Below are 12,739 nucleotides of genomic sequence, written 5' to 3'. Positions count from 1 at the left end.
TTTAGCTTCAACCTAGTAAACATTTTCCTGTTTATAAATATGAGGTGTAATTTATCTATTTGGGATATTTTTGAGTAAGGGAATGATATCTTACTGAAAGCCAGACTTAATATTCTAAACTTTAGATGTTCTCTTTTATATAGTTCAGGTAATAGAGTACCTTTCACTTTTTGAAATAAAAAAAAAATGTTTTTAACTTCTCATATTCTTAACTTCAAAATTACTAATGCTTTCACAACCTTTCATACCTTGGCCTCTGTTGATTTCCCTTAAAATTTTTAGTAAGGAGGCTAAACCTAGGCTATTGGATTTCCATGTTAAGTATCAGCTGCAACAACACATACACTTAACACCTATACGTAATTCATGTTTGAAAACTTGCTTTGACTTTTCAAATGAGATCAATTATAAGTACATACTAAAATGATACAATAATGTTCATGTTTGACTAATAATTGAAGGAAAGAATATATTTCTTCTTCCTCTCTTCTGCCTATTCCATTTCTTGAAATGACCAGTTTCCATCCTATTGATAAAGATAGCTTTATGGCAGCTTCACTACCACAACACATGCACCACCTCTTCCAGTGTTGACAGGAACTTCCTAACACAGAAAACAAAATCAAGAAAAGAAATTACCATTTTAATGAACTTTGTCCTCAGCATAATATATATAATACAACATGTTGGAGTTAAACAAGTCCTTAGCTATTCTGGTCCAACATTGCCCTGGCATAAAGATGGAAAATGCAGTCCAGATAGTTGTCCAATATGGTGGAAAGAGTATATCATTTAAATTATGTAGACCTAAGTTTTAGGAGCAGTTGATTTGGGGTGATGATTTTCTCATTTGAAAAGTTACAGCTAATAATTCTCATCCTTCAAGGTTTTTGTTAGGATTAAGTGAGACAATGGATAAAAATAATTTGGCAGATAATGGTTATAATTCCATTATCCATTAGCTCTCTTTCACTCTTTCCAAAGTCACACAATGAAAGAGTGAAAATCCAGGAATAGAATCTAGATCTCTTAGCTACTGGTCAATAATTTCCAGAAAATTAAATTCCACAAGCTTATACAAACATTTTGATTATTGTATTTGATCTAACAACTCCTTGTTTGCTAAAAAAAATTCTCTGCCATTCCTAGCTGGTCCTGAGCATTGATAAAGTAAGAAGCTACCTACATGGCCAAATTTGAATGTTCCTGAGGGTCTTAATGAATCATATTGTTGGAGAAAAGAGACAGAAAGCCATTATCAACTATCATTATATTAACACATATTTATTTACAACAGTAACCAACTTACTACATACACTACAGAGCAGCAAGAAGTCAGTGTAAGGGAAGGTGAAGTTAGATAAATGTTTGTCTGTGGAAATGATGAAAAATTAATCATACTCTAATTTTTTATTAAGCCATTAGTTAATTAATAGAACACCACTAGATATTTTGGAATAAATTCATAGTTATCACTAGAAAAAATGTCAAAAATATCAAGTTTTCCTTTAGAATCCCCAAGATATCCTTTCAGGGCCTTCTTATACTCTCCTTAGAATTTCTTCTGTTTGATGCCTAGCATTCTTGAGAGGGTTTAATTCCAGTTTCTCATCATGCACTAAATTCCTTGAATGACTGATTAAGATGAAAATTGTTGCAGTTTATAGAATCTATAAAAGTGGAACTGAAAACAAATTTCCCATGGGCAACAGCCAATAAGAAGGAGCAGATATTTGTAGACAAGGACATTGCTCTTGAGTTCTCAAGTCGTAATACATACATAAAAATCCAGAGTAAAGCTTTTGAATTATTGGATCTGATTCACTTTTTTGTGAAAGGAATGAGTCCATAAAGTCAAGAGAACGTGCTGTCCCCTTTCATGTAAGTACTGATGGATCCTATTCATGACAAATTAGATCGACTGTTTCTCTATAGCACAGATAAAGAAAATACTGCAAATTTTACTAAAATATTCTGGGTAGGCCCTAGAGAAGAAAAGGATGAAATTAATTCTGAAGTATATTTTTTAAACTTTTATTAAAACCTGAAATGTACTAATTTCCATACTTTCAATGATAGTACCTCTTTCCATTCATCTTTCTGTGCATCATATGACTCAACAGTGTTCAAATAAGTATGACCATCATATCCTCCAACCACATAGAGTTTACCTCCGAGGGGACATACAGCAACGGCATCTCGAGGAACACTCAGAGGTGCCACAGTTGACCATGAATCATTTTTTGGATGATACCTTAAGAAGTTTAGGAAGACAATTGAAAAGGGAAGTCCAATAGTGTTAAAAATAATAAGCATTAATAAAATGTATACTTATCCAATATAAGGAATTAAAAGCACCTTATAAATATCAAGTTTAGTTTGACCAATAAGTGTTAAAATAAATACATGAAAAAATTCTATTCATCCAGAAGAGATCACTCAAGCATATAAAAAATGTATTTCCTTTCCAAAATACTATGTATTTCTTTGATCAGTACTCAGACTCTCTATGAGGAAATTTCATATATTAGTATCTTAACATTATATGAAAAATGCCCCCTCTTTTTTTTAGTATGCTATTTGGAGAGCTTTTGTTTTTCTCTTACCCTTTGGTTCTCAAATGTTATATGTGAGATGCCTGATCTTATCATATGAAAGCTCACATTTCAAATAAATCTGAATATAATTGTCTTTTTTGTTTTGTAGACTGTAGTAAAATAGTTTTAATACTGTTTGTAGTTAGAATGGCCATAGTCTTATCCTATATTTTCCCCCCATGAATATTCCTATTTATTGTAACAGAAGGTTTTTTTCCATTTTAATCTGAAGCTAATTCTTTATCTCCCAACCTTTTCTGTGAGCAAAATGAAAGAGAATTCAGTAAGTAATAAAATCTTCTCCAGTAATTCTTTCGTAAAATTTTAAGCCTTTTAAAAAATGCATAACACTAAAATTCAAATGGAATAAACAATGAAAGAAAACTTATATAATTATACATGGAAATGTTCTCTGATTTTGTATTGGCCTAGGTACAAAACTCAATGAAAAAGGTATATTTTACAGAAGACATTTTTATTTATTACCTTCTACTAATTTTCTTATATTTCTATTTCCCCTTTCATTTCTGTTTTCATGTCTTTAATTATACTCTAAATTATCTAATCTCAGGTTCCATTTGAACTTGGTCTCACATCCAGTAATATTTTTAATAATATCTGTAATCACCAATAATTAAAATATCTTTCATGTCTCATACATATTGCTGAGTGTCATGTAACATCATCTTCACTTTTGATGTTATAATAAAACCTAGAACCAGAAGATCCACAACTGTATGCTTTAGTTAAACAAAATTTTCAACACATTTGCCATTGTTAATTGATGTTGCAGTCAACTAACAGAGTACACATATAAATGAATGGGGAACCAAGGCTCACAGAAGGGTTTCTTTACACATTTGCATCCAAACCTGACTTTCCTGTATGTGCATGATAATGCTAAAAAATCTGGCAAATCTGGATTTAACATGAGGGATTGGGGTAATGCTGAATCTTCTGAAGAAAAGACATTTGCACTATGGTTACTATCTGTAAAGGCACACAGGAAAAGTTATTAAAGTAAATGTTTAGCCACTATATCACTTTCAGATTAACTAACATCACAATTCTCCCTTTTTGTTTTTGCTTTTTATCTCTCCTCACTTTGAATATACGTATATATATTCTAGTAGAAAAAAAAATGGAGCCTGAAATAAAGACAATTCATCATGGATTTATTCCTACACTTAGAGAAATTAGGAATCATTTGCTTGACTTCTTTGCCTCAATTTTCTGATCATCATTATAGAAATAGTAATCCCTGAATCAACCACCATGTTTATGTGATGATTTTAGAAAACTTTAAATGATTACCTTAAATAATTGAATGAGACTCCTAAGGTATTAATAGGCCAACAGTGTCTTAGGTGTTGAAAACAGTGTCAGGAAGATTGTCTCAGACATAAAAATGAGGATGATCAAATTTCATAGAACATGAACTTTTGATTGGCTTTCTACTAACAGGACTATTTTATAACTCTGTAGGTGTTAAGTTGTAGAAAGCTGAGTTTTCTTGTGATTCTTATACATGACAATATAAATGGATTTTGCCTGATAGAGATAGAATTAATTTCCATCAGGTAGAAATGACCCCCAATGATTGCATTTTACTCTCTATAGGATATTAACTACTTCCTTGTCTATTAATATTTTTTTCAGTATTATTAATTGTCTTTATGTCTTTTCTTCAAAGATTCTTTGAAAGATTCAGTTTTAACATCGTATAAATTGCCTCATTAGTTAACAAATCATAAAATCTTTGACCTATGTTAATTTTATGTTTGTATGAAAGTCATAATTATACTTTTTTGAAAATTATAATTTAACACTTGCCATTTTCTTAAGGTCTTTTGAAGGAAAACACCAATAAGGGGATAATAATAGTAATAACAATAATAATAATTACAAAAACAATACAAACAAATACAATACCATCAGATAACTTCTACTGAGTACTTAACAGGTGCCAGGAAGTGTGCTTACTGCCTTATTATTTATCATATTATGCTTTATGATGTTGACGCTATAATTATCCTTTTATTTTTTCACATGAGGAAACTGATGTTAGTGGATGTAAACTAACTGGGTCAAGGTCACATAATTTGTAAATAGTAGACCTGGGATTTGAACTCAGATTGGTCTGACTCCAAACTTAATACTTTTACCTAGTATACTATACATTTTTTGGTATATGGGAAGTGCTCTTTTTTTCCATTAATTTTTTTAATATATCTGATTTTTTAAAAATAAATATGTTTGGAAATTTAACTATGTCAGTAAATAAGATTAAACATTTAAGTATTAGGATATGTTTGTCGAATATTTAGTTTTGTAGTCTGCACTATGAACTTTTTTATATAAAATATGAATTGAGTTTATATTTTTCTAGTTGCATGTGTGAATGCCTATTTAAATAAATATAGACACTTTAAGAAATTATAAAGTTAATTTTACATTGGGCTCTCTGCTGTCAGTGCGGAGCCCACTTTGGATATTCTGTCTCCCTCTCTCTGTGTCTCCCCCTCCTCTCTCTCAAAAATAAATAAACATTAAAAAATTATTTTATGTATTCTAGAATTTTTCTTATTAAATACATATTTTTCTACCAAACTTTGTTTTGTACACATATGCATTTAGATACAAAGAACCAAGCAAATGCAACACAAGTTATACCACTAAGGTTCAATAAGAAGATTCAATAAGAAGCCTCCAAAGCTGCAATAGAACAAAGCATGGATTCTAATATACATAAAAATCTCTTACTAATTTGGATTTCTTACAATAAAATTGCTATTATAAGTGCTTAGAATATTATTTCTGTCTATAAATTTACATGATTTAATTTTTAATTAAGAAGAAACTTTGTGAAGGCAGGTCTGATTTTCATAGTAACAAACCTCCATGACTTTTTATTTGTTAAATGTAATTTTGTACAGTACTGTGTTATTATGTATAAAACTCTTCTAGGTTACTTTTAATATTTTGGTAAAGGACATAAATTCTCTATATCAATATGGAGAATATGGCCACCCTTTGGTTTCACCTTCTCATGAATGTATAACTCCAATACAGTTTTAAGTATTACTGGAAACTTAACATAGCATAATTTGTTTATATAAAGAAGAGGCTATAGTTATTCTATGTTTTAAAAACTCAAATATTTTCACAGGCATAAAAATAGAATCTGGTGTCTAGGTACCATTACTTAAAATGAAAACTACACTTACCTTTTATGGATACAAGTATGAGATTTTGAATGTGTGTATATATTTTCTAACAGGTGGATTTGTACCAAATCTTTTGTGAGTTGTATGCTCTCTACACTTTGGTCTATAGAAGGCATCAACAAATTATCTAGGCAATTAAATAGGTGATGAGTGTTAAGGAGGGCACTTGTGATGAGCACTGGGTGTTGTAAATGATGAATTGCTAAGTTCTATACCTGAAACTAATATTGTATTATATGTTAACTAACTGGAATTTAATAAAAACTTGAAAAAAAATAAAATTTAAATAAATAAATTGATCAATTAATAATAAAATAAAATTTCAATAGAAACTATTCTTTTCTCAATTTCTTACAGTAGATTTTATTTTATTTTTTTAATATGAAATTTACTGTCAAATTGGTTTCTATACAACACGCAGTGCTCATTCCAACAAGGGCCCACCTCAATACCCCTCACCCACTCTCTGCACCCTCCCATCCCCCATCAACCCTCAGTTTGTTTTCAGTTTTTAACAGCCTCTTATGTTTTGGCTCCCTCCCTCTCTAACTTTTTTTTCCCTTCTCCTCCCCCATGGTCTTCTGTTAAGTTTCTCAGAATCTACATATGAGTGAAAATATATGGTACCTATTTTTCTCTGTATGACTTATTTCACTTAGCATAACACTCTCCAGTTCCATCTATGTTGCTACAAAAGGCCATATTTCATTCTTTCTCATTGCCACGTAGTATTCCATTGTGTATATAAACCACAATTTCTTTATCCATAAATCTAACCTGTGCCCCAGCAATAGCACTGCTAGGAATTTACCCAAGAGATACAGAATGCTGATGCATAGGGCACTTGTACCCCAATGTTTATAGCAATGCTTTCAACAATAGCCAAATTATGGAAAGAGCCTAAATGCCCATCAACTGATGAATGGATAAAGAAATTGTGGTTTATATACACAATGGAATCTTACAGTGGATTTTAAACAAATATTTATTCTACTATATATTTTTGGTCTTTCTAAAAGAGAAACACAATTCCCCTTCACACACACACACACACACACACACACACACACACATGCACGTGCATAGTAAAAGCTTAAAATTTGGTACACATGCCAAAATTCTGCATTACAAAAGTAGAAATTATTGGCTTGAGGTTTAATTATATCATTTTTCCTGAGTGTAATATACTGAGCTTTTGGTTTCATATTGAAATGGAAAGTCAAATATGATTAGTTTCCAAATCTTACAAAATCTTTTTTGCCACTATTTTTCATTTAACCAAAGAGGGTTTCAATTTCCACTTCTGTATGGTGATAAGGATGTACTAGATTTTCAAGGTCCTTTTCATTTGTAATTACATATAATTTCTTTATTGTACTTCTGTATATAAATAAAGGACATAACAAGTTCAGCTTTATCTTTCAAATATGCAGGTAACCCAAAGTGATTTTCATGTGATTTTTATATTGTTTCTAATGTTGCATCGCTAGTGAGTTATGTCAGCAAGCTGGTAGACTAAGAAGCTCTAGGATCTCATGCTGTCACAAAAACATTAAATAAACGGATATTAGCTGAAATAACTATAGAAGCTCTGGAAATCATTCAAAGATCCACAGCCAAACAAATTCTCAGTCAAGAAAAAGCTTCATTCAAATCAGTAGGCAGTTTTGTGATATTTTCACTTGTCCTTGCCCCCAACCCTCCCAGCAAATGACATCATGGTTTGTAGAAAGCAGTGACCCGATCCCAGTTCCTTTCCTTGAACCAGAGAGAAAATAACAGACCTAATATGCAAGAATCTAACCTGTCTGGTTGCTGAACGACAGATTATTCTCTGTTACATAATTCAGATATCAGAGAGTCAAAAGTGACACAGCCCAGATATCAGGTTAAGAAAATTCATGGGAAGTTGTAGAACACATGGCTTGTGAAACATGTAGGGATATTACCGATATATACACAACTTGGGAAAAAGATAACTGGTTGAAGATTATAAGAGAACAGTTAAAGCTTAAGAAGCAGCATGGCTTAAACTCTTAAGGAAAATAAGACATTTAAAAACTGTCATATACACAGAGAATCAAAACACACACAGGCACACACACATACAAAAGTTGAGGAAACACACATCCAAGAAATGTCTGAAAAGACCTCAAGTCTTCATACTGGGTTGATCCCAAGCACAGAAGATGACCTGCCAATTAGTGATGGTTTTCCCATGCATGGAGCCAGTCTTCAGAGACTGGAAAGGTATGTAATTTCCAATGCCCAATTTTATATAAAAGATCACAAAAAATACAAATAAACAGGAAAATGAGTTTCATTTAAAAAAACACAAAAGAAATCTCTGGAAAACATCCCTGTAAAAACACAGGTATCTGACATACAAGATAAAGACATTAAGTCCACTATCATATATATGTTCAAAGAGCTAAAAGAAAGACAGACTAAAGGAAACTAAAAGATCTGGAACTAAAAGAAAACTAAAAGAAATCAGGAAAATTATAACCCAACAAAATGAGGATGTTAACAAAGGAAAATAAATTATGATGAAGAACCAAACAGAAAATCTACAGCTGGAAAATAAAATCACTGAATCCAAAAAAAAAAAAAAAAAAAAAAAAAAAAAGCACTAGAGGGAGTCAGTAGGAAACTCAGGCAGGAAGAAGAACAAATAAGTTAACCTGAAGACACGTCATTTAAAATTATGAAGTCTAGGGAGCAAAAAATACAGAAAAGTTAACAGAGTCTAACAGACATATGAGACAACATCAGTTGGGTCAACATAGGCATTTTGGACGTTCCAGAAGAAGAGAGTGGAAGAGGAAGAAATAATATTTGAAGAAATAATAGCTTAAATCTTCCCAAATGTGAATAAAACAGGAATCTACAAATCCAAGAATCTAAGTGAACTTCAAGCAGAACAAATATAAACAGACCCACACTGGGATAATATAATCAAATTGTTGAACATCAAACACAAAAAGAATCTTGAAAGCAGCAAGACAAAATCAATTTTTGACATGCAAGCATCCTCAATAAGATTACGAGCAAATTTTTTAGCAGAAAACTGTAGGAATGTATATTGAAAGTACTGAAAGAAAAATCATGTCAACTGAGAATTCTATATCTGGCAAAACTATTCTTCAAAAAAGAGGGAAATATTAAGACACTCCCAGATAAGCTATTGGTAAAGGAGTTTACTTCTAGTAAATCTGTCCTACAGGAAATTCTAAAGTTGGTTCTTCAAGTTGTAATAAAAAATTACTAAACAATAACTCAGAGTCATATGAATATATGAATAAATATTTATATTTATAGAATATGTATATATGAATATATAAAGTTAACTGGTACAAGTAAAAACATCGGCTAGTTATTAATAAAACTAGATATTATTTTAATTTTGGTTTGTATCTCTACTTTTTATTCTTCTACAGATTGTAAAAAAACAAAAGCATGAATATAATCATAAAGCTATGTTAATCGGTACACAATATATAAAGACAGAATTTGTTATATCAATAACATAAAACAGGGGAGAAGGCAGAGCTGTAAAGATTAGAGTATTTTTATGCAACTGAAGTTAATTTGGTGTCAATTTAAAAAAGATTGGTAAACTTTTAAGATGTTATTTGTAATCCCAATGATGATCACAAAAGAAATATTATAGAATATACAAAAAGGAATTGAGAGGGGCATCAAGACGTCACTATGAAAAATCAACTGAACACAATGAAGGCAGGAAGAGAGGAAAGGAGGGACAAAATAGCTATGAGATATATAAAAACAAATAACAAAATGGCAATAGTAATTATTTCTAAGTAATCACTTTAAATGCCAATGGATTAAATTCCCTTATTAAAGGGTATATCTTGGTAGAAGGCTTAAAAAAAGAAAACAGAGAGGAGTCAAGATGGAAGAACAACATGGAAATTTTTTGTGTGTCTTGCATCCATGAAATACATCCAGACCAACACTAAACCATCCAACACACCTAGAAAAACTGGAGGATTAACACAACAATCTGCACAAACCGAACCACAGAATTCAGCAGGTACAAGGCACGTAGACGTGAATTTGGGGAACGAGAAGCTGCAGAGGGCAGGGAACCACTTTTGCGGGTGGAGAGAGGATGGAGACTGGGGACGGGGGGAAGAATACAGGAAAAGCACCCCTCCCCAAAAGCAGCTGGAGAGAAAGTGGAAAATTGGAAACAGCCACAGGGACTAAACTAAAAGTGGAGAAAGGAGAAAGGAGAAAGGAGAGGGTTTAAATTCCATTAAGACTGTAAACAAGGGGAGCGCAGTCTGCAATTCCACAGCTCGATACCTGGTGGTGCTCTGGTGGGAAGGGTGAATCCCCAGGAACAAAGTGGGGTCTGGGTGGTTCTTGGGCCACACGGGGAAAAGCGGTTCCACTGCTTGAAGGACATTTGATAGAGATGTTGAAGCCACCTGGTCCCAGCAGATCCCAGAAAATGGCCACATTTGCTGGTGCTGGAACAAGGTCCTTAAGGGTGGAACCCTGGTGCCAGATGTATGTTGTGATTTTCCATAATCCCTGAAACACTGCTGCTACACTATCTTGTGAACTTTTACTGGGGTGGGCTGGCACCTGGCCACAGTCTCAGGCACCAGCAGCAGCAGGGTCCAGCAAGTGTTTCTGGGTGCAGCCAGCATTCAGCCATTGCTCATTCGGCCATTGCTCAGTGAGACCCCTCCCACAGAGGGGCAGAACAGATCAAAGCAGCAGTCCTTCAGAAGTAAGGGACCGGGGAAAACAGCTGCAATTGAGACAAAACTCAGGAGAGAGGTACTGCTTGGGGGCTGGTCATGGAGAGTGAAAAAGCAGGGAGTGGACCAAAGCTGAAGACAGAGGACAGGTGCACAATTGCTGATCCGGAGAACAGACTGGGTAGCTGGGTGGCGCCATTTTCACCACTCCCACGCATGCCCATACACACCCAGGAACTCTGCAACAATCCATCCCAGTAGGCTAACATCGCCATCTAGCGGAGAGAAGAACAGTTAAACTGAGCCCTGCCCAACTGGGCCAACTTCGTTCTTCAAGAACACAAATTTCACCCACCACTGACTTAGTTTATGGACTATAAGTACTACATAGACTGACTTCTAGGGAAAACAAAGTAATTTCAGTCCTACTTCAATCTGTTAGAGGGTTCCTCTATTCAATTTTCTTTCTTTTTCTCTTTTACATTTCTTTTCTTTTTCTTTATACAGAAAGAGAAAAAATTCATTTTTATTTTCAATTTTTATTAAAAATATATTTCTTTAATTTTTATTACTATATTTTTTACTTTTGTGTAGTTTGCTCAAATTCTATTTTATTTCCATCATTTTATTTGAGTCTACCTCAGTGTATTCACCTTTCCAAAGCTTCAGTTTCCTTTTTTTCTTTGTTTTTCCTTTTTTCCCTTTTTCGTTTAATTTCTTTTTCTTGAATGCAGAAAGAGAAAAACTTCATTTTTACTTTCAATTTCTATTAAAATATTTTATTTAATTATTTAATATATTTTTGTTTTTATGTAAACTTGTTCAAATTCTATTTTACTTGCATCATTTTATTTTAGTTTACCACCGTGTACTCACTTTTTCAAATTTTCATAAGATTTCCTTTTTTCTTTTTTTTCTTTTTTTAATCTTTTTCTCTTTTTTGATTCTTTTCTTTTATCTTGAATACAGAAAAAGAAAAAAATCATATTTATTTTTAATTTTTATTAAAAATAATTTCTTTAATTTTTCTACTATATACTTTACTCTTCTTTATATATTTTTTTTTTCAAATTCTATATTACCCCATCATCTCTTTTTGGCCTACTTCACTGTATTCATTTTTTTTTCAAATTCTCAAACAATTCCCTTTTTTTTTTCTTTTCCTTCCTTTTCTTTTTTTCCTCCCCCCTCCTTTTTTTTCTCTAGTCTGTAAACCACTTTCAACACCTAGACCAAAACACACCTAGGATCTCGCATCATCTATTCAATTTGTGTGTATGTGTGTATGTGTTTAATTTTAATCTTTTTTAACTTTAATTGTTTTAATTTCAATCTTTCTGACTCATTAATTCCTTTTCTCCCTTCAGAATTACAAAACGAAGGAATTAACCCCAAAAGAAAGAGCATGAAGAAACGACAGCCAGGGATTTAACCAATACAGATACAAGCAAGATGTCTGAGTCAGAATTTAGAATCACGATAATAAGAATACTAGCTGGAGTCATAAATAGATTAGAATCCCTTTCTGCAGAGATAAAGAAGGAAAAATAGCCAGAATGAAATTAAAAATGCTATAACTGAGCTGCAATCATGGATGAATGCAGCGGCAGCAAGGATGCATGAAGCAGAACAGAGAATCAGTGGTATAGAGGATAAACTTATAGAGAATAATGAAGCAGAAAAAAAGAGGAAGATTAAGGCAAAAGAGCACGATTTAAGAATTAGAGAAATTAGTGACTCATTAAAAAGGAACAACATCAGAATCATAGGGGTCACAGAAGAAGAAGAGAGAGAAATAGGGGTAGAAGGGTTATGTTAGAAAATCATAGTGGAAGACTTTCCTAACCTGGGGAAAGACACAGACATCAAAATCCAGGAAGCACAGAGGACCCCCATTAGATTCAACAAAAAATGACCATCAATAAGGCATATCATAGTCAAATTCACAAAATACTCAGGCAAGGAGAGAATCATGAAAGCAGCAAGGGAAAAAAAAAAGTCCCTAACCTACAAGGGAAGATATATCAGGTTTGCTTCAGACCTTTCCATTGAAACTTGACAGGCCTGAAAGGAGTGGCAGGATGTATTCACAGTGATGAATCAAGAAAATATGCAGCCAAGAACTCTTTTTCCAGCAAAGCTGTCATTCAAACTAAGAGAGATAAAAAGGTTCCCAGAC

The 12,739-nt window shown here is 32.8% G+C and overlaps 1 protein-coding gene across 1 annotated transcript in view; it reads right to left on the bottom strand.

The window, feature by feature from the left end:
* Positions 1-544: 544 nt before the first annotated feature.
* Positions 545-12,739, bottom strand: part of KLHL4 (kelch like family member 4) — a 145,742-nt gene continuing 133,547 nt past the window's right edge. Inside the window, 2 exon segments of the mRNA XM_045471639.1 lie at positions 545-604; positions 2,083-2,254. Of these exon segments, the coding sequence (XP_045327595.1) occupies positions 545-604; positions 2,083-2,254 (232 nt within the window).

This window comes from Leopardus geoffroyi, chromosome X (genome assembly GCF_018350155.1).
Source record: "Leopardus geoffroyi isolate Oge1 chromosome X, O.geoffroyi_Oge1_pat1.0, whole genome shotgun sequence".
Lineage (NCBI taxonomy): Eukaryota > Metazoa > Chordata > Mammalia > Carnivora > Felidae > Leopardus > Leopardus geoffroyi.
Note: the sequence above shows the minus strand (reverse complement) of the source record. Positions and strands in the feature narration are given on the sequence as shown.